The sequence below is a fragment of the Alternaria atra genome (genome assembly GCF_907166805.1).
Source record: "Alternaria atra isolate CS162 genome assembly, contig: 21, whole genome shotgun sequence".
Taxonomy (NCBI): Eukaryota; Fungi; Ascomycota; class Dothideomycetes; order Pleosporales; family Pleosporaceae; genus Alternaria; species Alternaria atra.
In genome coordinates, this window is record NW_025091319.1 from 3,322,158 (window position 1) to 3,344,283 (window position 22,126).

The window sequence follows — 22,126 nt, forward strand, 5'->3', positions numbered from 1 at the left end:
TGGGATGATACCTGAGCTGGGCGATTGAGCCCACTCTACTGTAGTAGCAGACCGCTTTTTGTGAATAATAACGATTCTTTTATGCTGTCTTCTGTCATAAATTATGTTGCGCTTATCAGTGAAGACCTGATTGTGTGTTCGGGGGCAGACGCGCCATGTCAGGAAGCGACGCTAGGGTCGTGTGTTTACATGCCACTCCCGCTCTCATCCCGCCGCACGCTCAACTCCCCACTCCTACTAAACTTTCGGAACAGAACGAGATGGCGCCCCGAAGCAAAGCTGCGAACATTTCGTTTACCGTCGACTCAGCCTCGGAAGACGAAATGACAGTCGACGAGCTCAATGGGCTTCCCACACCCGAATCCAACAGCGCAAACAAAGCGCCGGCGCGAAAAACGCGTGGAACCGCCGCGCAAACGAAGAAAACGACTCCCGCGACAAAGGCAACTGCGAAGGGTAAACCGGCGACGCGTCGAACGAGTGGCACCAGTGCGGCAGCTATGAAGAAGAGCGCGGCGGCAGGCGCGAAGAAAGTAGCGGCAAAGGGCAGTCGCAAGGCGCTGGTCGAACCCACTGAAGACAATCAAAGCGATACAGAGGAGGTGGAAGATTTCGAAGAGCAGGAGCCGGTTGTGCAGGCCAAACCGGCTAAGAGGGGCAGGCCAGCAAAGAAGGCGCAGGAAGAGGATGAAGTCGAAGAGGCGGCGCCAGCAAAGAGAGGGCGCAAGGCTGTCGCGAAAGAAGAACCTGCGAAGAAGGAGACAAAGGCGAAACCTACAACAAAATCAAGAGGGACGAAACGCGCACATGAGCCCGAGGCCGAGCCTGAGCAGATGACAATCCCAGAAACACAACAAGAGCTCGACGCAGACCCAATGGATGTGTCCGAGTCGACTGAAGTCGACGAGATACCCGAAAGCATGCCCCCATTACACGCTCGACCCTCCGCACGTCGAGCCCAACCGAACAGTAGAGCGCGACGAACATCAGCTGGAGTAAGACGGACAGGAAGCGTGTCTGATTCTGAGCGGGACCCTGTCATGCGACGGAAAGTCGGCGATCTCACAAAGAAACTGGACGCTATGACAGCCAAGTACGAGACGCTCAAGGAGTCTGCTTCGTCAGGGAAGGAGTCAAACTTTGAGCAACTTAAAAAGCGGACAGACCAGATCGCAAAAGGTACGACTCAACAAATACAGGCCAACAGCGTAAGCTAACATATCTCTAGACCAAGATGCAGCCATCAAAGCCCTCAAGCAACAAATATCAGATTTCCAATCCCGCACCTCGGACCTCGCATCGATAAAGAAAGAGCTAGCAGCAGCCTCCAAAGAGTCGGCGCGTCTCGCTGCCGAAAACAAGAAGCTTGCGGATTCACTCACATCGGCGCAAAACGAGAACAAGGCATTATCGAACAAGCTCGCAGCAGCCCGATCATCAGTGCAGCCAGAGACCAAGAATGTGCCTGGCAGCGCAGTGAAAGCCAGGACGGCCGGCGTTGTCCTGCCAGGCAATGTGGAAGCGGCCAAGGAAGCGACGCTCGCAAAGCAGAAGGTCGACCTCTACAGCGACCTTACAAACCTTGTCGTTCTGGGCGTAAGGAGGTCTGAAGACGAGGAAGATATTTACGATTGTCTACAAACAGGACGTAATGGCAGTAAGTCACTTTCCATATGTCTTCCAGCATTGAATGAACAACATACTGACCATTTCCCTCCAGCACTACATTTCCACCTCACGGTAGCCTTGAGCGGTACATCCTACGAAGACACGGAGTTCATCTACCAACCTTTGCTCAACGAACAAAGAGACAAGGAGCTCTTGGATTTACTACCTGACTACCTCACAGAAGAGATCTGTTTCCCGAGGGCGCAAGCGGCCAAGTTCTACTGCAAGGTTGTTGATAGTATGAGTAAGAAGATCATCTTGGAGGAGGATCAGGATTAAGTTCCAGGAGGTTTGTTTGCACACTTCTGGTTATATGATGGTTATGACGGCTGCTTTATACCTTGGTCTTGAGCGCATGCTTATGTCTATATTCTGCTTTGTAGTATCGAATACCCAGTCATGTTCATACGGTCGGAATGGCAGGGAGCAGTTTGTGTGAGAATGGATAGGTCGTTCCAATGCTTGCTTGTTGGTACAATTGGCGTATCTACAGTGTTCCACATCCTTGAAGCACGCACGCGGCTATCCGAAGTGGTCTCGTTGCCGCATCGTGTTCTCGTCCACTATCGTCATTGCCCCAGTCCGAACGTCATGTTTATTGCTTTCCTTGAACCTTGTCGGCGGCCTTCTTGACGTACTCCCTGATATGTTGTTAGCCCCGGTCTTCCGATACAAGCGTCTCTACTCCGCTGCTTTCGCAAACAACTAGCGGCATGTCACTTCCAGGGTATGTGTACGCACTTGACGAAGCTCTCCTCCTCGCTGCTCTTTGCGTTGATCGGGGGAGTGGTGGGGTCCTCAGCCTTCTTGCCGCCCATGGAGAGCGCGGCACCGGTGAATGTGACACCGAGGGTGGCCATTGCGAGCTAAACACAGTACTTGTTAGCCCATGTCCCAGATTGTAGTCCAAGTCGTCTTTCTAGTTTCGCAAGTCCCCCATGAATGGTCTTCAAGGCATGCGCCATGAAGCGCTCGTCCAATGCTTCCGGTCACTCCCCCAACTAAAGTTTTCTTCCTCCACTACATCTTTAGGGAAAGAACGTACGACGTGCGATCCGACCTGGCGGCCCATAATAGTGTACATAGCAACCATCTTTGCGGTATTTAAGGATTATCCGTGCCGTAAGCGGGGTGATGGGGCGTCAATGGATGGAGAGAGTCGTGGGGTGGAGCGATGGTGGTTGCTGCGCTTGCGCGGAGCTCTCTTCGGAAGAGAAGATGGGGTCTTGGCGGTATGTGGCCGATCTTATGTGGCTGGTGCAGCCCAGCACAGCCACAACGATTGAGTGGGTGTGACGTCGAATAGAATGCCGAGGTGTGCTCTGGTTAGGGTAGGCAGTAGTGGTACCAGGGAAGCATGGAGGTCTACGCTTGCGCACCTTTCCAGGATTTGCTTCCGCTCTCTTTTGTCCGTCGTTCGAAAATCCGAGTAAAGGAAGAGACCGTATAGCATATCGACCATGGCGAAAGACGACAACAAGAAGATCGTAGAGGTCGACGGCGTACCAGTGGAGCGTCAAGGCACCCGACCGGATTTCTCAATTCCACCAGCTAGGAAACAGCTGCCGAGAGAGCTTCAGGACACGCTCAACGATGAAGAGAAGTTGTGGGAGGTGCTCTACGATGGCGAGTATGTATTGATTCCTCGATTGCCTTCTATACCCTCGTCCCAACGACTACCAGCTATGCGCCGGCTTTCTTCACGTTATATGAGCCTAGCTGACAAGACTACAGAGGTGAAGATACAACAGATACATCACTCCGCTATGCCGCGTACGCCTCGCGAATCCGCACCATTATGCTTTCTGCGCACCGCTATGTAGCCTACACCTCCGATATTGGCGAATCCTTCCGTCCCATCGCGCATCCTTACCTAGTCAAGGGTGCCTACGGTATATCCTGGCTCTACCTTACCGGTGACGTCGCTCACGAAGGCTACAAAGCCTACTGCCGCAACCAACGTACACTACATCCCGAGAAGTACATCGACGAAGCAGCAGATAAGAGTCTGGGAGAAGCAAAGGACAAAGATCTCGCAGCCACAGGCAAGTGCGCCAGTACAGGCATATTCGACAAGGTGCAAGATCTGGCGAGGAATGCTACAAGTACAGAGGGTGTCAAGTATGGTGAAGCCGGGAGCGCATTGACCGGTGGGCAGGTGGTTGCGGGAAAGGTACCAGCGATTGAGGACTACAGGGCTGTTATGGCGCAGAGAGCTGTGTTCCAGGCTGTTGCTTCTATGGGTCTACCTGCTTTCACTATACACAGCATTGTCAGGTACTCTGGGCGTGCGCTGAAGGATGCAAAGAATAAGACGCTAAGGACTTGGGGTCCGATCGGAGTAAGCAACTCTCGGTTATTTGATGTTGATGCAATGCTAACGGCGTGCAGCTTGGTCTCGCCGCAGTCCCTTTCTTACCATTCGTTTTTGATGAACCGGTCGAGCACGCCACTGAATGGATCTTTTACAATGCGTTCAAGACGTTTGGTGGTGAAGAAGCGGTCGCGGGCAGACCGGCGACTGGGGTTAAGGAATTGAGAAAAGAAGAAACGCAATCGAACAAGCTGAAGAAGGAGTTGTAGAAGGCTCTTACTATGGACGCACACCATGTCTTCATAGACGTCTGTAGATGCACGACACATACAAATAATCCACTCAGTATGAATGTACATATTAAATCCTTCTTTGGAATTGATCGATTCACAGTTACAAGTTCTGTGTCCAAAAAATACTGATAGCGAGAATACCAAGTGTAATTCGACGAACTACACGGTTGTCTTTGCGACAGACCAAGAACCATTGCCCCAAGATGTCAGTTGTACTCGTCCTCAAGCCTTGCCATTCTTACTCTGCTTCTCACAAGCCTCTGTAAAGACGTTCAACAACGTTGGGAAATCACACACATTCATCGACTCAAACGCACTCGTGGAGAAGAGCTTCAGTGCAGTCATACGTGGACTCTTAATTCCAAACGCGAGCTTGGCAAGGAACCTAGGATCATCGCGTACGCTGATCTCCTTCAGTACCTGCTGAACCTTTTTGGGGTCGGGAGGTTGTGGCGGCTCGTCGGGTAGTACCACTTGCCTGTGTGTCTCACACCACGTGCAATGTCCACACTCTTCTGATATATCAGAGCTCTCTCCGAAATAGTCCGCAATAGACCTAGACAAGCAGCGTTTGTCGGTGATAAGGTCGAGTAGTGCTTTAGTCCGGGCAAGGTTCTGCTTTTCGGTTTTTTCCATGGTTTCATCAAGCTGTTTGACGATTTTGTCAATCTCTTCAGGTGTGGACGGTAGAGGTCGCTCCAGACGGTATATGTTCTGTACGCCCTCCTTCTTCAGCTCGATCGCACCGCGCTCGTTCCACTCATCCATTTTACGCACTAGATCTGCTCGGGGGATGCCAGTCGAATTTGCGAGATCATCCAAAGCGATGTGTGTCCATTTGCTACTCTTGACTGATGCCCTGACAATCGCGGATGCCGCCGGCGACCCATCGTTGCGCACGATGTTCGGATTCTTGGTGATGTAGCTATATTTTGCGTAGAGAGCCCCGGCAGAACGGAAAAGTTCGAAGTTCAACTCCATTTGGGCGTACAGAATGCCGAGAACAGTGGCTTTGATGTCGGTATCCTGGCCTTGTGTGTATAGTGAGAGTGTGAAAGTGTCACCCGCTTTGAGCTGCGCACGAGCTGCCGAACATATATCTTGCATTAGAGACTTCAGTGAGCGTGACGAAGGCCGATCGCCGTAGGTGAAAATGTTGCGGAGATAGAAGTCTTTGGTCGAGAGATAGAACATACACACACTCGGCTTACCGTCTCGACCAGCTCTGCCGATCTGCTGACTGTACGATTCAATACTGTCAGGTATGTCGAAATGAACGATGTTACGGATATCTGGCTTGTCGATGCCCATACCGAATGCGATTGTAGCAATAACGATCATGTCCTTGCTGACGAGGAACTCATCTTGCGTTTTGGAGCGCAGTGCCGCGGGCATTCCAGCATGGTAAAACCTGGCCTTGAAGCCGCGCTTTTGCAGCTCTGCGGCCAGCGTCTCTGCGCCTTTCTGAATCGTCACGTACACGATGGTAGGACCGGGGTACTTCGCAAGATGAGCAGCTAACTTTGATACGTAGTCGGCGTCTTTGCCATTTGCCTCAGCTAAAAGACGTAGGTTGGGACGATACATGGTTGTCCGGAACAGGCCTTCTTTCGGTATGGAGAAAGCAGCTTGAATATCTTCGGCAACCTTTGGCGTTGCTGTGGCGGTTAGGCACACAACTCGCTCAACCTGCGCTTCTTTGGCAAAACGAGAGATCTTGAGGTAGTCAGGGCGAAATGAGTGGCCCCACTCCGAGATACAATGCGCTTCATCGACAGCTAACAAACGGATGCCTCCAGGGATATCTTTGAGTGATGCAATGAAGCCCTCACTATTGAGACGTTCTGGCGCGCAGTAAATAAGATCTAAGTGGCCTTTCTTGAGGTCATCTTGTGTAGCCAGGAATTGGTCGCGAGAGATGGACGAATTCAGCACAGCAGCTTTGATGCCGCGGCGCAAAAGGGCATCGACCTGATCCTTCATCAAAGCGATGAGCGGTGCAATGACCAGGGTGACGCCGCTTTGGTCAGCGGTCCGGCGACCAAGCTGTGCATCTTGATATCTGAACGCCACGGCAGGCACCTTGGAAAGTTAGACGGATGAATCATTGCACCAAGACATGACTCGCCTGATAGCAAAGACTCTTGCCACCTCCAGTGGGAAACACAACGACCGCACTGCCACCATCGAGGAGTCGAGTGATAGCTCTTTCCTGTTGGAGCCGAAAGCCATCGATGGCGAAGCGTTCCTTGAGGATCCGATTGGCAAGAATTGTGTTGGCTGAAGGCGTGACGATGGCACTATCCTCATGTCTGTTTCGCTTGGGTGAGGAAGCTTTGTTCACACTGTTGAGGGTAAGTTTGCGCTTTCCATCTGGCACAGCATCTGTGGTAGCGGCGAATTGCTCTTCGTCTTCAGAGGACCAGCCGAACTCATCATTGCCCATATTAACGGATCAAGGCAATGCTGACTGGCAACAACACACCTAGTTGTTGGGAAGTAGGTGCACGGCCGTCGATTGTGGTCGAAAGTTGCTATGCTAGCAACAAACCAAGGTCGCGACTTCATCCAGTTCCAGGGTTACACGCCAAGAGATTCTAAGCGCGCTAGCACGTGATCTGAGAAATGAACTGACCGCTCACGCCAGGCACAAAAGCGAAAAGAGAGGATGGATTGATGTCTCACGACACTAGAGCGAGTACAAGGAACATGTTTGCGAATAACACCATGGTTCGTCCAGATATCAGCACGATGGAACCTCGGTGCTTCAACAGCGACATCTGCTAGGCAGCAAAGCTCACGTCTTCGAAAAGCGAGTTGGCGTCCACATTACCTGCCATGCCTTTTCGGAATGTCTACCACGATGTCTTTTGACCTTCCATCATGTCTGACTGGGATCATCGATGCTTGCATTTGCTTTGGCATGGAAATCCCGGTCTGACACGCCGGAAGATGCTGCAGGGCCACATGGGTTGGGCAAGAGTTGTTGCCTCAACAGCAGTCGGTGGAGAATTGGGCCGATACCGACGATCATCTTGGACCCTGAAGGCGACGCTTTCGCTATTTCAATTTACTGTTGCGGTCGAGATTGAACTAGCGTCAAAATCAGAGCTTTACACTCGCCACGGCAACCAATGGCCGAAGACGTCCCCTTCTCCTCTATGCTGATCCGATATCCGACGCATCTACGTTTAGTCTGTTACTGCGGCCATCGAGGACTGGAACGGTCCGACTCAACCCCACCTACCACGCATACAGTAGTTGCCATGCCACACATTGGTGCACTTCCCCGGCCCTCCAGCCCAGATCGCACATCCAGGGTACGCCAGCATACTACCACTGACAGCGCACGAACACTCCAACTCGCTCAACTGCATCCTGGGGCATACATGCCATATTCACCTTTTTGGCAACAAGTTCGTGAGACTGTCTGGAAACACGGCGGTCTTGATTTTCCTAGTGGCGAACTTGAACAGCAACTTCCTTGACAATATTCCCGCTGGACACCGCCCCTTCCATCGCATTGTTACAACGACATCTTGCACAATGCGCTGAGCGCCGAGCCTTCCCCCAAGACCGTACACTACCCGACAATTCAATCGCCTGTTATTCGTCATATATTCCATCGAAATTTGTTAGAGCCTATTCGAAATGCCGTCGGCCGAGCGTTCCAATACACGCTTGCTGGACTTGGAGGACCTGGACGCTGATACCGCGCCGCTATTCGTCATTAAAGCGGGTGATATAGCGTTGGGTTTCGACTTTCTCTTCTGCAATGAAGTATTCCGAGAACTCCGTCTCAGCAATCCCATATTGGCTAATGACAGAGCCGCACTCCTCTTCCGCTCCTGGGCGCAGGCTTTGGGTGAATACAAACCTCGGTATGATTTTGGTGGCCGCGTCTGGACTGCCGAAATATCGGGGCGGAATGGCGGTTGGAAGGTAGTGAGAGCGATAGAATCCGACACGCAGCAGCAGGATTCACCGCCGTTGGAGGACAACATGGATGACAACGATCACTTTAGTATTGGTCAAACCCCGGTCTTCACACGATCGAAGGCACAGTTGGTTAGCGAACTCAAGCGCGACAGAATGGCATCACTCAAAAACATACCATACACAAACCTTCATGCCAGATGGGAAAGTATCCAGACGATGATGGAGATGAGTGATGTTGGCGTATTTGAGTACAATGCAGAGGGAAAGCTTTTACATGCAAATGAGGCATGGTATAGGCTGAGGTAACTTTAACTGCAACGTTATATATTACTGTATTAACAATATTCAGTTCCCAACCCAGAGACGCCAAAGCTGACGAGTACTCATTCATGGATCTTGTTTATCCGGATGACCAAGCACTAGTAATGTCCATGTGGAACACGCTTGCCCAAGGAAAATCCGTTACTTTTGAGATGCGTTGGAAGGCACGCCCAGGGACGAAAGACACTGCGCAATGGGTACTCTCAGCTTGTGTTCCCGTGTTCGATGATGACAAGCGATTGATCGGTATTGCGGGCAATACAATAGACATCAACGCACAGAAGAAGTCACAAGAAGCAGCACAGGCGCAGGTGTATGTACCATTCGAAGCATACATGGTACACATATACTAAGTTCATGTTTAGGGAAGCACTCGAACAAGCGCGGCTGGCAGAGATGAAGTTTGCGCGATTTGCCCAAGTTTCACCTACGGCTATCTACATATACGTCCCGGAAAGTGGTAAGTAGATCTTGCCCATTGTATATCATATGCTGATATTGATCTAGGCATGAACTTTGTCAATGATCAGTTCTTTGAGCTTACGGGTCACGCACATGCTCCAGTCAACCAATACGAGTGGTTCGATCTAGTCTCTAACGAAGATGTGGCGAGAGTGCAAAAAGATTGGGAAGTTATGCTCAAAGGTGGTAAATCCAATGGAGTGCAATTCCGTTTGAAGAAGACATGGGTCAACCAAGATGGCATACGGTCAAACATATGGGTGCAAAGTTCGAGCTATCCAGAGCTGGACGAGAGCGGAAAAGTGATCAGTACGATGATATTTCGTTGCACTACAACTTATGTACTTGCTGACCACTCCAGGCATAATGGGAACATTATTCGACATATCACAGTTCAAATGGGCGGAGAGCGTCCAGCGGCGCCGCATAGATGAGGCGTTGGAAGCCAAACGACAACAAGAGAAGTAAGTTCCCACGCACTCTCCGACTATTTCTCACTGACCAAGGCAGCTTTATCGATATGACATCGCACGAACTTCGCAGTTAGTGTTATCATTGTACGAATTGCATGTGAGACACGTACTAACGTCCTTCACCACCGTTTAGATCCACTGTCAGCGGTTGTACAATGCGCCGACTCAGTCATCGCTTCACTCCAACAATTATCCGGACGCCAGCTCGCAGCATCAAAACAACCGTCCGACATCTCCAGGGCAGAAGCGGAAGTTCAGAGCTGCATCGAATCGCTTCTCATCATTGTGTCGTGTTCGATGCATCAGAAACGCGTTATTGACGACGTACTCACCTTGTCTAAGCTTGATTCTAACTTGATCCTGATTACGCCGATGCGTGTCCAGCCTGCGGTCGTGGTGTCGGACGCGGTAAGGATGTTTGAAGTCGAGTGCAACCAGTCAGGTATCAAGCTCACTTTCCACGTTGATGAAACTTTCAACGGCATGGACTGGACAATGCTCGATCCGTCGCGTTTGCTACAGGTTCTCATCAACCTACTGTAAGCAGCCTTATCTTCAGTTGTCATGCCGTTTGTTGACGTAACCAGTACCAACGCCATCAAATTCACCAAAGACCGCCCTCAAAAGGCTATCACCGTTACTATCGGTGGTTCCTGGAGCCGCCCACCGAAATGCTGGAACGAAGTAACCTTCACCGATGATGAAAAGCCCAAGACCGATGTTACAGATAAGGCAGAATGGGGTGAGGGCCGTAAAGCGTTCCTATGGCTCAAGGTCAAGGACACTGGCTGCGGGATGACCACGGATGAGCAAAAGAAACTCTTCTCCCGTTTCTCGCAAGCCACGCCGCGCACACACATCAAATACGGAGGTTCGGGGCTAGGCCTGTTCATTTCCAAGTCCCTCACCAAGTTGCAAGGAGGAGCTATCGGGGTTCACTCAGAAAAGGAAGAAGGATCGACGTTCGCGTTCTTCATCAGCGTCCGCCTCGCGCATTCACCAGCTGACCATGTCACCGCTCGAGCGGTACAAGCACGACCCGTTCCTCGTAGAACGATGACAGGCGAGGAAGCCATGCAAACGATCAAACTCAACGTCTTGATTGTAGAAGACAACCTGGTCAATCAAAAGGTGCTTCGAAAGCAGCTGCAAAAGTTTGGTTGGAACATCAGTGTGGCTGGCAACGGCCAAGAGGCGCTGGAATGGCTGAAGGACAGTGTCTATTGGCGAAACGAGAAAGACAGCTCTACTACTGAGCACAGACACGAACTCGACATCATTCTTATGGACATTGAAATGCCCATCATGGATGGCCTTACCTGCGCCCGCTTAATCCGCGACTACGAACACCAGGGCCTTCTCGTGGCTCCGTCGGCTCCGCATTCCGCGTCGCCTACCCAACCTCGCCACAACAAAACTTCGTCTACTTCATCCGCTTCCCATGAAAGGCCTGACAAACAATCCCTTCGCCTTCCTATCCTAGCTGTCAGCGCGAATGCGCGCATGGAACAGATTGAACAGTCGCTGGCATCGGGCATGGATGATGCCATCTCGAAACCCTTCCGCATACCGGAACTTTGGCCCAAGATCAGAGGGTTGGTGAAGAGAGTTGCTGATGCTGATACGAAGTCCAGATCTTGATTTTTCTTGCGCATGGTTTTGGGTAAGGGTTGCACAAATAACATGGCGTTGCATAGAAGCACAAGCATGGATACGCCGTTTGGTAGTTTTAGTAATGCAGTGATTTTGATGTCTTGAAAGAATCGAACGCGGGGAGATGTGAGAGTACAGAAACCACTACAAGGTAATTACAGTATCATGTTCACTTCTCCAAGGTCGCTTGCGTTCAGAAGAGCCTCGAGAACGATCAATTCTTATTGCGATGCTTTTGAATTATGGAAGGACCCGACGATCTTCAATGTCAAGGCAACACCAGAGTCCGAACATATATACTACCAGTCCTCCGGGTGCTCGCACTCATAACTCACTTCGATATCCAGATGTCCTTCCGCTAGAAGCCAGTTGATATACCCAAACACTTGTTCCTCGGCTGGCATTGTATCAAGCCGATCCATCTCGTCGTAATGCGACATCGCAGATTCTAAAGTCGCTTCGAAGATCTCCGGGTCTTCCAGGACTTGTAGGCTCTCTCTTCTTGGCAAGGGTAACCCCAGCTGACAGAACTTGGCATGTTCTTTATAGGCATCGTGGATGTCGATGACTCTTTTCATCCACTTGTTTCCGATTGGCTTTCTTGGGGATTCGGAATATTCGACCGAACACCTTTGTTCGAGATAGCAGCAAGTATGTTCACCATCCAGGTAATTGAACAGTTGACACCGTGTGAAATCATACACATACTGCGCTCTTAGAGGTTCAGGCGGTTTTACGTTTTCCATCCATTTGCGTACAAGAAGTTTGGTCAAACCAATGCCGTACTGTCTGCTATCGGATATGACCTTGACGGGTGTGCAACCTTTAGGGGAGCATACGCATGTGCAGTCATCATACGGTATGCCCAACTCTTTTTGCACTGCTTCCATGTAGCGTTCGTCTGTAGGTATTACATCAATTTTATGTGCGAAGACAGCACCGGGATACCCCAGTCGTTTGGCGTATAAATGGAGAGCAGTCAAAGGCGCATCTTCATGTATCGATTGCAATGGCACGCCTCTTTCTGTGAACCAATTAACCATCTCGAAATTCGCGCAAAACCAGCTTTGGAGAAACGGCGTCACACCGCATTCGTCAGGAGTGTCAATTTCGCGAAACCCGGCGGCCCAAAAAACATCTGCTATTTCCGACGTTAGACATATCTGACCATGCATGTCCGAGAAGTTATAGAAGCTTTCTCCATCAAGTTCCAAAGCCTCTGGGACATCGATCCCATATGATAAGAGCATATCGATGATGAACGGCGCCTTTTGTTCGTGCAGTTGTCCGGACGTCAAACCAAGCTTGACGAATACGGCTGGCGGCAGATGCGAGTTGGCCAGATCCAAGAGACGTGTATGACGATCAATGAGCGCCGGAATAAGCAGATCCAAGATTTGAGATCTTTGTGTATCTTCTAATCTTAATGCATGTTGCAAGAGGCTTTCGTCGTGTGGGGGGTTGAAGAGCCCGCAATCTGCGCGGAGCAAGCATCGTACGGAGTCAGCAATGCCCAGGGTTACGGCTAGATGTATAGGCCGCCGACCGTGGCTGTCTTCGGGGTTCACCTGTACACCCCTGTCTACCAACAGGTTTAGTCCTACAGGCCACAAAACAGCAAAATGAATCGGAGCTAGGCCATTCACTGAAGATCGACGATTCAGGCTCGAGAGCTTAGTCTTTTGGACAATGCGTCGGAACTGTTTCTCATTTCGTTGCAAGATTAGCGGCACAAGATCCCCAAGATCCAAAACTGGAACATATTAGGGGTTTTATGGAAACTGGCATATTTAGCGGAAACTTACTATCAATCTGATCTTCGAAGATCGTTAACTGCTTGATCTCAAGAGGAAAGCGAAGGCATCGGAAGCTCGGAATTATGTTTTCCACGTAAGGTCTCGTAGAGTGGCCGCCAGCATCTGTAATCCGCTCAAAAATTTCAAGAACCTGTGGTGTTCTAGCCCACTCCACGAGGGAGAGGTTCCATGCAATAGGACCTGCAAGTTGATCACATGTGGTGCCTTGGCAGTCTCCTCGATACTGAAGGCTGTCGTCGTGCGTCGGAGCTCTCAAAACGTTCGGATCGGCACCCATATCCAACAGGAACTGAACAAGGACAACGTATTCATCCCCTGGCGTCGAGATGATTCCAGGGAAGGCAGTGAATAGCCAAATGATCTTCTGTAATACAAGTTAACTCGACAGTACAAGCGCTGTACGGCCGCGCTGCCTTACATTCAAGACGGTGTTCCCATTGCCGTCGGTGTCGAGAACCGAAGCCTCTTTGCTATTGAAAAGCTTTTGCAGTGTGACTTGAAGCTGAGGAATCAATATATGATGCTGTCCGTTCTTGTATAGTTCCTCTTTGGTGTTCGCAATCGCACGAAATGCAGGCGAAATACTTGAATCAACAAGCCTGCTTGTACCTATCACGATTGGACTAATCGAGAAGGGATTCATGGTTGACCAATTCCGTACTCGGGTCCCAATATCAATGGTACGAGACACAAGCCAAGACGGAGGAACAATTTGCATGGTGATCTCGAGGCTCTGTTCCGAGATCCGATGATCTGGGCAGTATGAGAAGTGTTGCGTCCGGAAGGTTCGGGTGAATTGAAGGATAGACAACGGCTGCCAGCGGCGCGCAGTATTGACGGTTCGACACCTACATCTCTGAGATCTACGAGTAGGTTCCAGAGCGCTTCGCTGAACCCGTGTGTCTGATGAGTCGACACGTAGTTTGCCCACGACAAAACTATCCCTCGTACCTAGATTGGCTCTGTCTGAGTCGACACCTAGCTGTTCGATGGCCCGAAGTATTTGCTCGGTGTTTGAGAGAATCATGGCTGTTGTCTGACCGCTTAATTCCTGTGCTGTTGTATGCGCATCGCGGTCTATTAAGAGACTCGTCGAGTGAGACTTTAGCTGTTGGAGGTCTTGTATGATTTGTTCGGTCCTTTCGGAAGTGGTTGATAAGTTTCGGTCAATCTGTTCGACGTGAGGTAATAGCTGTGCTGTACTTAGTACGGCTGTCCTCGAGGTCTTGTCGACTGTCTTCATAAGCGCCAAAGTCTCCCCAATCTCGAGTTGAATTTGATCAGTAGTCGCCGCGGTATTTGACGAGAGCTTGCTGCATACTAGTCAGTGCTGTGGTGTTCGGTCACCTACAGAAATTCTACTCACTGATTTGCTGCATTCAACCACAACGAGAGAATACTTCTCTTTTGTTCAAGTCGATCACATATATGTGCTACCTCTTCCTTTTTGCGGAGGGAACAGATACCACTCCAACCTCGTTGCAGCACTCCATCGTTCTTACGAGCGAGCAGTCCTCCCAGCGTCTTGTTCAACTCCTCAGCAAGGCCAATGTACTCAAGCAGAGGTGTATCAAGCGCCAACGATGATGCTGTTGTCGCAAAACCAGGTACGTGATCATTTTGTATGTGCTGGGCAATCTCGATTTGCTGGTGTAGGTCGGTCTGCAGTTGAAGAAAACGACGCGGCACGTTGCGCACATCTGAGCAAAAGTGTTCTAGACAAGATGAAAGTCGGAGAGCCACATCCACAAACTGGACAACAGCGGCTGTAGCACCTATCACTTCCGCCATTATTGCGCCGCGCTGAAGTGTTACGATGGACGATGGAAGATATGAGGGCCAGCCTGGGGCAACGGGTTCATATACACTGGCGAGGCAGACTGACCTCAGCCTCAGCAAATGAAATGCATATACGTACATATGCATAGCCTTCGCCAAGCACGGCTGGTCACCATGTGATGCTGGACATGGACCTCAATGGGGACCATGGTAGTAGTCTGCCGGAACAAAGCCGTACAAGACTTCCGCCAAATGTTCAGGTCAACCTGTAGCTACTTGTGGAATGCATCTCGATACGTGGAGCTGCCATCGCGTTGAAATGGAGGCGATGTATGGACAAGGCTGAGATCAAGCCTCTTCTCCGGGCGAATGAAAAGGAGGAGCTCAAGTTCTGATTTCTTCCTGAGATCTAGATCGTGGACGAACGATCCAGTAAATACACGGTCATGTTCTGCTGTTTGCTGGATACATCGATCACAACGGTGGAGACGGAATCTGATGGTTGTCGTGAAGGTAAAGCTAGACGCGAATTGATGGGATGGCAGCTGCTGGACCCTGGCGCTAGCGGGCGTAGATGACTAGCGCTAGTCGCCCTTCATCGGAATCGCCTTCCGAAGATGGCGCGGCGACAATCGTAAGCTCTTGGTAGCCTAAGCGGCCTTCTCGAGGCTTCTCATGCTTGCTCAGCTTGTCTACTACACATTACCTTCGCCTTCTTCACTCTCTAGCATCTTCCTTACTTGTCCCTTACTTATATATTGTCCTTGTCTCCACCACAAACATGGCGACCAACGAATCAAGCTACACAGAGATGAAGGGTGATTTAGAAGCTATTGGGGCGCATTGCCAGATGGAGTACTGCAATGTACTTGACTTCCTACCGTTCCGATGCGAGAGTTGTCATGGGTAGGTACATAACACGTACAGCATCCGAACGTGTTGTCATACTAACAACCCTAGGAAATTCTGCCTCGACCACCGCACCGAATACGCGCACAAGTGTCCTAAAGAAGGCGAATGGGCGAGACAAAAAGCCAAGAATAATCAAGCCTCGTCACTATCCACTCCCAAACCGACCGTCTTCAACCACGACCAACAGTGCGCTGATCCGTCGTGTAAGACGTTGATTGATACCGCCCGCGCGCAAGGCGTACACTGTACACGATGTAATCGCAGATACTGTCTCAAGCATCGCTTCGAAGAGGACCACGACTGCAAGAACCTCACACCCATCGGTGCGCGACCGCAAAACTATGTACAAGCGCGCACGCAAACAGCGCTCACAAGACTGAAAGCGTGGGCTGAACAGAAGAAGAAAGATGACGAGAAGCGGAGATCTGCTCCTAAGAAGACGGGCTTCCTGGGGATGGGAAGGAGTTCAGCGTCGTCGGCGGCAGCTTCAGCACAAGTCGAGCTCAACGCGCTCAAGCGTACAGCGAAGGGCGAGGCCAGCGTACCCCAGGAGAAGCGGATATACCTCCACGTCGAAGCGTCCGCCGATACAACAAAGGCGAAATATCCAACGGGAAAGTTCTTCTACAACAAGGAGTGGACTGTGGGACGCGTGCTGGATATGGCGGCCAAGTCATTGCAGGTTCAAAATGTGAACAACCGTGGCGGCGGTGAGGAGGAGAAGTTACGCGTTTTCCACGTGGAAGGCGGACGGCTGTTGAAGTTTAGCGAAAAGATTGGCGAGCCGTGCAAGAGTGGGAATATGATTGTCCTTCTGCGCGGCGTAGGATCAGGAGAGGCGCCAGATTTGATCGATTTGTAGTTGGTAGTGAGAGTGGAAGCATTGCATGGCATGGCGTTTAGCGGCTGGTTTTCGCGCTGGAGATACCCAGGTGCTCATGATGGCACGAATGAACGAATAGACGAGTGATCACATACCTCTCACAATGCTGCTTGGGATATCAAATACATGTGTATAGCTGAAAACCTGCATATCGACACGAAGGTGCCTTTCGGCATTGCGACTGCGTTTCAACACGCCAGTAATACATATACAAGCCGCCTACAAACAGGAATCTGTAACTGATAAACTTGTTATATTTATGTTTAGATTTATATTGGTTCGGTACTGGTACAGCACTAAAGTGGGCGTCGAGCACTTCGAACGCCGGTGTTGTCACCTGTCCTATGTGGATGCAGAACCCAGTGTAAACGCCAATCCCATCGCTATATCGCATGATGCATGCCCATGGTATACAACTGCCACCCTTCCTGCTTGGATGCTTGATCAGTCCGTGCCGTGCGCTTGGCACACGTATGAGTCGTATGCTCCTGTCCTACCCCACCGCGTTCTTGTCTCCGCGACCAAAGTATCCTACTGGCGTGTTGATATCGAATCTATGTCGTTGTGCGACACTTGCTGACCGATCTGTGTGGAGCTTTATTGACGTATGGCTGCACGTGTTCGTCTCTCGCAGTGGCTCGTCGCTCGCTCAGTCGTCGTCATGGTCACGGTTGCGGCACCTCAGGCCGTGTATCTTCGTGCCCCAACCAATGCTTCCAAGGTTGTTTGCACCGTCGGATATTGCTAAGTACCGATCCAGGTTGTCGTCGCCATCGCAGTCATAGTTGCTGTCAGAACGTCAGCTGCCAGCCCCCCTCAAAGCCCAGCCCTCCACTTACTCATAGAAGCGACAGTTCCAGTAGTCATCCCTCTGTAGCACAGTCGGGACGTCATGTCCGCCTACTAAGATGCTCTGTACGCGCCCATCGATGCTATTCCTGAGTCAGCGCAGCCGCCCAGATGCCGCGATACGGGTGGAACATACAGATTATTGTCCAGCGACAGACACTGGTTATTATACGCGTCCACACTGACCTCGCTCAAGAACGAGGGCGCAGCAAAAAGCTGTACTTTGATCTTCCCGGAGGTGATGGTGTCGCCAGCCAGCACAAAGCCCGCCCAAGCCAGAAGTAAAGTTGAAAACGGAACGAGGCGGCAGCTACTGGGCATCATATCGCCGGCATCCAGATCACGTCCGTGGACGTTGTGGGGAGGCGCAAGTTGAGAGTACAGTGGTTGGTGTAGGTGAAGGAATGGCGTGGAGCGTGGAGCGTGGAGCGCTGGGGTGCGTCCAGCAGGAGAGAACTGGAGTTGGTGGATGACGGCGGGTGGGTGGGCCATGTGAGCGAATCGTTGGTTGGGCGCTGCACCGCCTCCTCGCCGTTATATCCGCACGGACGTCACAATGGATGATAACCTCGCTAATCTCCTATGACTATGCACATGTCATATTCACAATTCGCCCTGTATTACATGTTAGTGTTATGCAGACTGCGCTCTTCTTGTACATTGAGATGCAGTATGCCTGAGCATATGCACCTTCTCTCCACTCTCAATTCGGATTCCCGGCGTCACATGCTTTTCTAGGCCCAGCATGGACTCATCAGAGTCCGACCAAGGCCGACAAAGAAGAAATGAAAGCCGTTTCGAGTTTGTGACTTCGATTGTCAAAGAGCTCCCATTCATCGTTGCGACGATTGCGACCTGGAATCAGGCAAACCGCAATCACCCTAGTGCATGGAAGGTTTTTGGAAAAGCTACCATACAGTCCAAGCACCCAAGACTACAAGAAAGTCTCCTTTCACTTCGGTGCGAGAAGACCGAGGTCGGCATTCGTTCCATAGCTGCTTGATTTGCGGATTTTATCCTTTCATGATAGAAGCCACACACTCAAACAGGACATCATCCTTGAAGTACCAGCAATTACATACTTTTGACAATGTGCTTTTTGCTATCATTTGGTCATATCTTATCCATATTTGTACTTTTATAGTAGTATCATTATTTACCCCAGCCTACAACACATCCCTAGTAACAGTGAAATTCGTCGTCACAATCACAGCATCTTTCCCATCTTGCACTCTTGTCTCATCAGTCGCTCCAGTTGGTGCAGGGCTAGCCTTTCGGTCCTGATTGTAGGTGTGCAAAGTCAGTATGTGTCTCACATGCAGTTCGTACAGGGACATTTCTTACGAGAAAAGTAAGTTCCATCTCATCATCGTCCAATGTACCGCCCTGAACATGGGAGCTATGCCCGTGCCCCTTGCCTTTGCCACCAGTAGCCTTGCCAGATCCAGCCTGCAGGTATCCAGAATTACTGCGGTCGTACGTGTTGTTGGGCGTTGTTTTGACAATGAGCGCTTTCAGGGATGGAAGTGAGACGACAATAACGGCTGTGCACATTTCGGCGGTGCACCACAGATCTGTAGCTGTGTTAGCCAAGATGATCGTAGAAAGGGGCCAGAGGAGGTGGTGACTTACTTCCATCGGCATCGGAAACGTCGTAGTCCATGTTGTATACGATGAATCGGGCGAGACTGATCGCCATCGTGATTGCGCCGAGAGAGAAGATACCGACCAAACCAATCTTTTGTCGTCTACGGAGCTTCAAGCAGTTGAAGATAAAGAATGGTAGCCCGAATACTAGTTGTCAAGATATCTTAGCTAACGTCTTAAAATGAGACTTTAGAACCACTTACGCAAGAGATCAGTGCCAAAATTGAGTACCCAGTTGACTAACAAGTTGGAGTAAGTGTTCCATGTTGAGTTGAGTTGATTCTCGATAGACCTTGTGAACAGTCGACGTTAGCTGGAAGAACACTTGGCTGTGATAAACATGCTTTGGTCGTACCAATTATCCGAAATGTTGGGTGCGATAAGAGTATCCATCAATATACTGGCGATCCAAGTGAGGATCACGATTACAGTGGTAACATAAACTGCGATTCGGAGACGTCTGAAGCCTTGTGGAATCAACCACCAGTAGAAAGCCACAAGTGAAGCTTTGGGAAAATACAATCCCGTATCGAAGAAGTAGACGGATACGAAGACAACCTGTCGTCAAAACTAGTTAGCCTACATGTTCCACCGTACATGCCACATCCTGTACAGCCGACGTACCTTTAGGTATGCAACGGAATCACTTCTCGTCTCCTCATCCAGAGGATGGTCAATCAGAATGTAGAGCGCTTTCGTAGAGCAGGAAAACCATCCAAATGCACAAATCATTCCTCCCCATACGAGATAGTCGGGTAGTGTCAACGAGCGCCGCTCTACAATGAGACGAATCCAGCATCGTAGGATCGTGACAGCCAGTGCTAGACCGAGCAGAATACCCTGGATAATCTGTGGATGATGAGTGAGATGTCAGGATATTTGCGCATGCGAAGGTCTTACAATGGAAGTGATTATCTCCATGGCGTCGAGCAAACACGCACACGGTGCGTGTGTGGCCGGCGGGGGTTTGCTTTACCCCAATACGATCAGATGGAAGGAAATGTATGTGAATACGACTGTAGTCTCTACTTGGGGTCGTTTGACATCTTGACACCTGCATACACCGGGCAGCGCGAAGACAAGGGTCAGGGTTTTCCCAGAAGGGGCGGCGTTATCGCGAATCCGAACTGGTGGTATGGTCAAGCGTTTTATGCTACACATTGGTATCATGAGTCGCATAGTCCCAAGCGGCTGGTAGCGTCATCCTTCCGTGCTGATCAGTAGTCGATCAACCAGCTCCGCGGGTCTGATCTTATTGCCGTTAAGACAAACTCTTTTGCTAGACAGGCCGGCAGTCTCTAGATGTGTTATTTGCGCCGTTGTACAAACGTCCACCAGCTTATCACACACTCGTATAGCCAACAACTTCAGCATATTGCCTGGCATCGGGTGGCGTCTCAGACATGAGCGGAAATATCCCCCATCCCGTTGATCATTTGTTCAAACCTGGCCGCGTGTTCTTCAATCTATATCGACCGGCAGGCATGGTGCTTCGGCGTTCCTGACTGCCAGAGGGCAATGAAACTTCGGTACCAAACCTAGATAGCACTAGAAGAAGGCGGAAGCGGCTTGGGGATCTCAAGCTACGAATGAGAGTCCTGGAGCATACTGTGAGCGTGGTAAGCTACTGGCGGAAGCCATCAGGTACTGCAGCATCCTTGAGTGACCTTGTCGTGAAGCTACCGCACGCGCCAGGAAATTCCTGGAACGCCCTCGTGGCGTTTGCCCAGACGCTCCGGTATTGTCCTGAATCGAGCTGGAAGCGAAAAGAGACGCATGCAGCACAGCCCGATAGCGATTCGAAGACTTGGCGATTTCGCGGGGTTGCCTCCGCCCCGAACGCAAGTGCTTGCTATTGTTGCGGTTGACTTTCCCTTGACAACATCGGTCCTATTTCACACTCATGAAGCGACTAAGAACGTGTGGCGGACGTCTGGTACGCCGTAAGCCTAAATGTTTTTACCCATGGTATGCTGTTCGATAAAGGCGATGTGTAGCGCCATGGTAAATTTTTTGTTCCTCGAACAGCCCAGATCTCGCAACGAACGCGCTTTGACTACGGATATTTGATGAGTGGGTCGACGGACTCGCGGACAAGAGGTTGGTCTGAGCCCGAGGGTACTGTACCATTTGCTGGTTGGCGTCATAGTTTTGCTCAGGCCATCTCAGGGGCTTTGCGCTAGAGAAGGTGACGCGACGCCAGCAAACCTTATAGTACCACCAATTTGGTTTCTACGTCCGGAGGTCATGTTAATAGGCGCGGAGATGTCCATAAGAAGGAGATCAAAACGGAGCGCAACGTCCAATGTCGCAAACAATCCTGCAACAGAAGCGCAAAATGTTGACGCTCCCCTTCCATTCTAGAGCCCGACCGCGATCCAAAGGCCTTTCCAACCGACAAGCAGGGGAATCGTAGAGGGCGTTTTCGACTCGGCCATCCGTGCAATCGTACACATGCTCGTTAGAGCCTCCAAAATTCCGACGCGTTGACAGTCGGCTACAGTTAGCAGGCCAATCTACAGAGCAACGGTCTTCGATGAGTGTAGTGGGAGAATAGATGTTGGGGTTGACGGAGGCTTGACGCTGATGGCGAGTGAAATCAAGAACATTGATCAAGGCTCCTTGCTGAGCAATGGTATCTACCCTCAAAATCTTTCGCGATCATGTCTGAACGAAAAAGACCATTTGGGTTCACTACACTACATATGGCGTCAGCTGGTACGAGAAGCGAGTTAAGTACCATCCAAAATGTGCGATAACGCGTTCCGTTTAGAAACGTACGCATTGAGCCCCTTGCTACACTGTCCTCGTGATCTGGGGAACAAAGAGGCTCACGTTGCTCGCGTTCCATGTGCGCGCCGCGGCACGTTGGCAATCGCACACACGACAAGTAGAATGACACAAATTACTAGCAGCGAAACACAGCTCTGATGCGACATGTTGTGTAAGCGCGAACGGTGGCTGAAGTGCAGACATCTCGAAACTTTGTGCCCACGTGCGGGGTGCATGAAGCTCATTCGTCTGTCAGCTTGTCCGTTACTGTGATCTTAGGATTCACCCAATTTCTCTTGGACGAGCGCGCGAAAAATGGCTCCGTGTATCCAAGACCCTGCACA

The 22,126-nt window shown here is 50.6% G+C and overlaps 8 protein-coding genes across 8 annotated transcripts; 4 read left to right on the forward strand and 4 right to left on the reverse strand.

Moving 5' to 3' along the window:
• Positions 1-260: 260 nt before the first annotated feature.
• On the forward strand, positions 261-1,947 carry ALTATR162_LOCUS1513 (uncharacterized protein; the record flags this gene model as incomplete). The annotated part of the gene is made up of 3 exons (XM_043309109.1): positions 261-1,179; positions 1,229-1,657; positions 1,721-1,947. The coding sequence occupies 3 exons, from the start codon at positions 261-263 to the stop codon at positions 1,945-1,947; spliced, it is 1,575 nt and encodes a 524-aa protein (XP_043165044.1).
• A 1,181-nt stretch (positions 1,948-3,128) lies between these two features.
• Positions 3,129-4,251, forward strand: ALTATR162_LOCUS1514 (uncharacterized protein; the record flags this gene model as incomplete). Its single annotated transcript, XM_043309110.1, has 3 exons — positions 3,129-3,298; positions 3,403-4,009; positions 4,060-4,251. The coding sequence occupies 3 exons, from the start codon at positions 3,129-3,131 to the stop codon at positions 4,249-4,251; spliced, it is 969 nt and encodes a 322-aa protein (XP_043165045.1).
• A 246-nt stretch (positions 4,252-4,497) lies between these two features.
• Positions 4,498-6,721, reverse strand: ALTATR162_LOCUS1515 (uncharacterized protein; the record flags this gene model as incomplete). The annotated part of the gene is made up of 2 exons (XM_043309111.1): positions 4,498-6,357; positions 6,395-6,721. 2 exons carry the CDS (start codon positions 6,719-6,721, stop codon positions 4,498-4,500), a joined length of 2,187 nt encoding a protein of 728 aa, XP_043165046.1.
• Positions 6,722-7,926: 1,205 nt separating this feature from the next.
• On the forward strand, positions 7,927-11,111 carry ALTATR162_LOCUS1516 (uncharacterized protein; the record flags this gene model as incomplete). The annotated part of the gene is made up of 8 exons (XM_043309112.1): positions 7,927-8,516; positions 8,564-8,848; positions 8,901-8,995; positions 9,043-9,306; positions 9,359-9,461; positions 9,508-9,539; positions 9,604-10,009; positions 10,058-11,111. 8 exons carry the CDS (start codon positions 7,927-7,929, stop codon positions 11,109-11,111), a joined length of 2,829 nt encoding a protein of 942 aa, XP_043165047.1.
• Positions 11,112-11,422: 311 nt separating this feature from the next.
• On the reverse strand, positions 11,423-14,731 carry ALTATR162_LOCUS1517 (uncharacterized protein; the record flags this gene model as incomplete). The annotated part of the gene is made up of 4 exons (XM_043309113.1): positions 11,423-12,876; positions 12,929-13,304; positions 13,359-14,253; positions 14,307-14,731. 4 exons carry the CDS (start codon positions 14,729-14,731, stop codon positions 11,423-11,425), a joined length of 3,150 nt encoding a protein of 1,049 aa, XP_043165048.1.
• A 769-nt stretch (positions 14,732-15,500) lies between these two features.
• Positions 15,501-16,493, forward strand: ALTATR162_LOCUS1518 (uncharacterized protein; the record flags this gene model as incomplete). Its single annotated transcript, XM_043309114.1, has 2 exons — positions 15,501-15,625; positions 15,680-16,493. The coding sequence occupies 2 exons, from the start codon at positions 15,501-15,503 to the stop codon at positions 16,491-16,493; spliced, it is 939 nt and encodes a 312-aa protein (XP_043165049.1).
• Positions 16,494-17,163: 670 nt separating this feature from the next.
• On the reverse strand, positions 17,164-17,855 carry ALTATR162_LOCUS1519 (uncharacterized protein; the record flags this gene model as incomplete). Its single annotated transcript, XM_043309115.1, has 3 exons — positions 17,164-17,302; positions 17,354-17,446; positions 17,500-17,855. 3 exons carry the CDS (start codon positions 17,853-17,855, stop codon positions 17,164-17,166), a joined length of 588 nt encoding a protein of 195 aa, XP_043165050.1.
• A 674-nt stretch (positions 17,856-18,529) lies between these two features.
• ALTATR162_LOCUS1520 (uncharacterized protein) lies at positions 18,530-19,931 on the reverse strand (the record flags this gene model as incomplete). Its single annotated transcript, XM_043309116.1, has 7 exons — positions 18,530-18,643; positions 18,693-18,937; positions 18,996-19,157; positions 19,214-19,302; positions 19,366-19,568; positions 19,635-19,859; positions 19,911-19,931. 7 exons carry the CDS (start codon positions 19,929-19,931, stop codon positions 18,530-18,532), a joined length of 1,059 nt encoding a protein of 352 aa, XP_043165051.1.
• Positions 19,932-22,126: the final 2,195 nt, after the last annotated feature.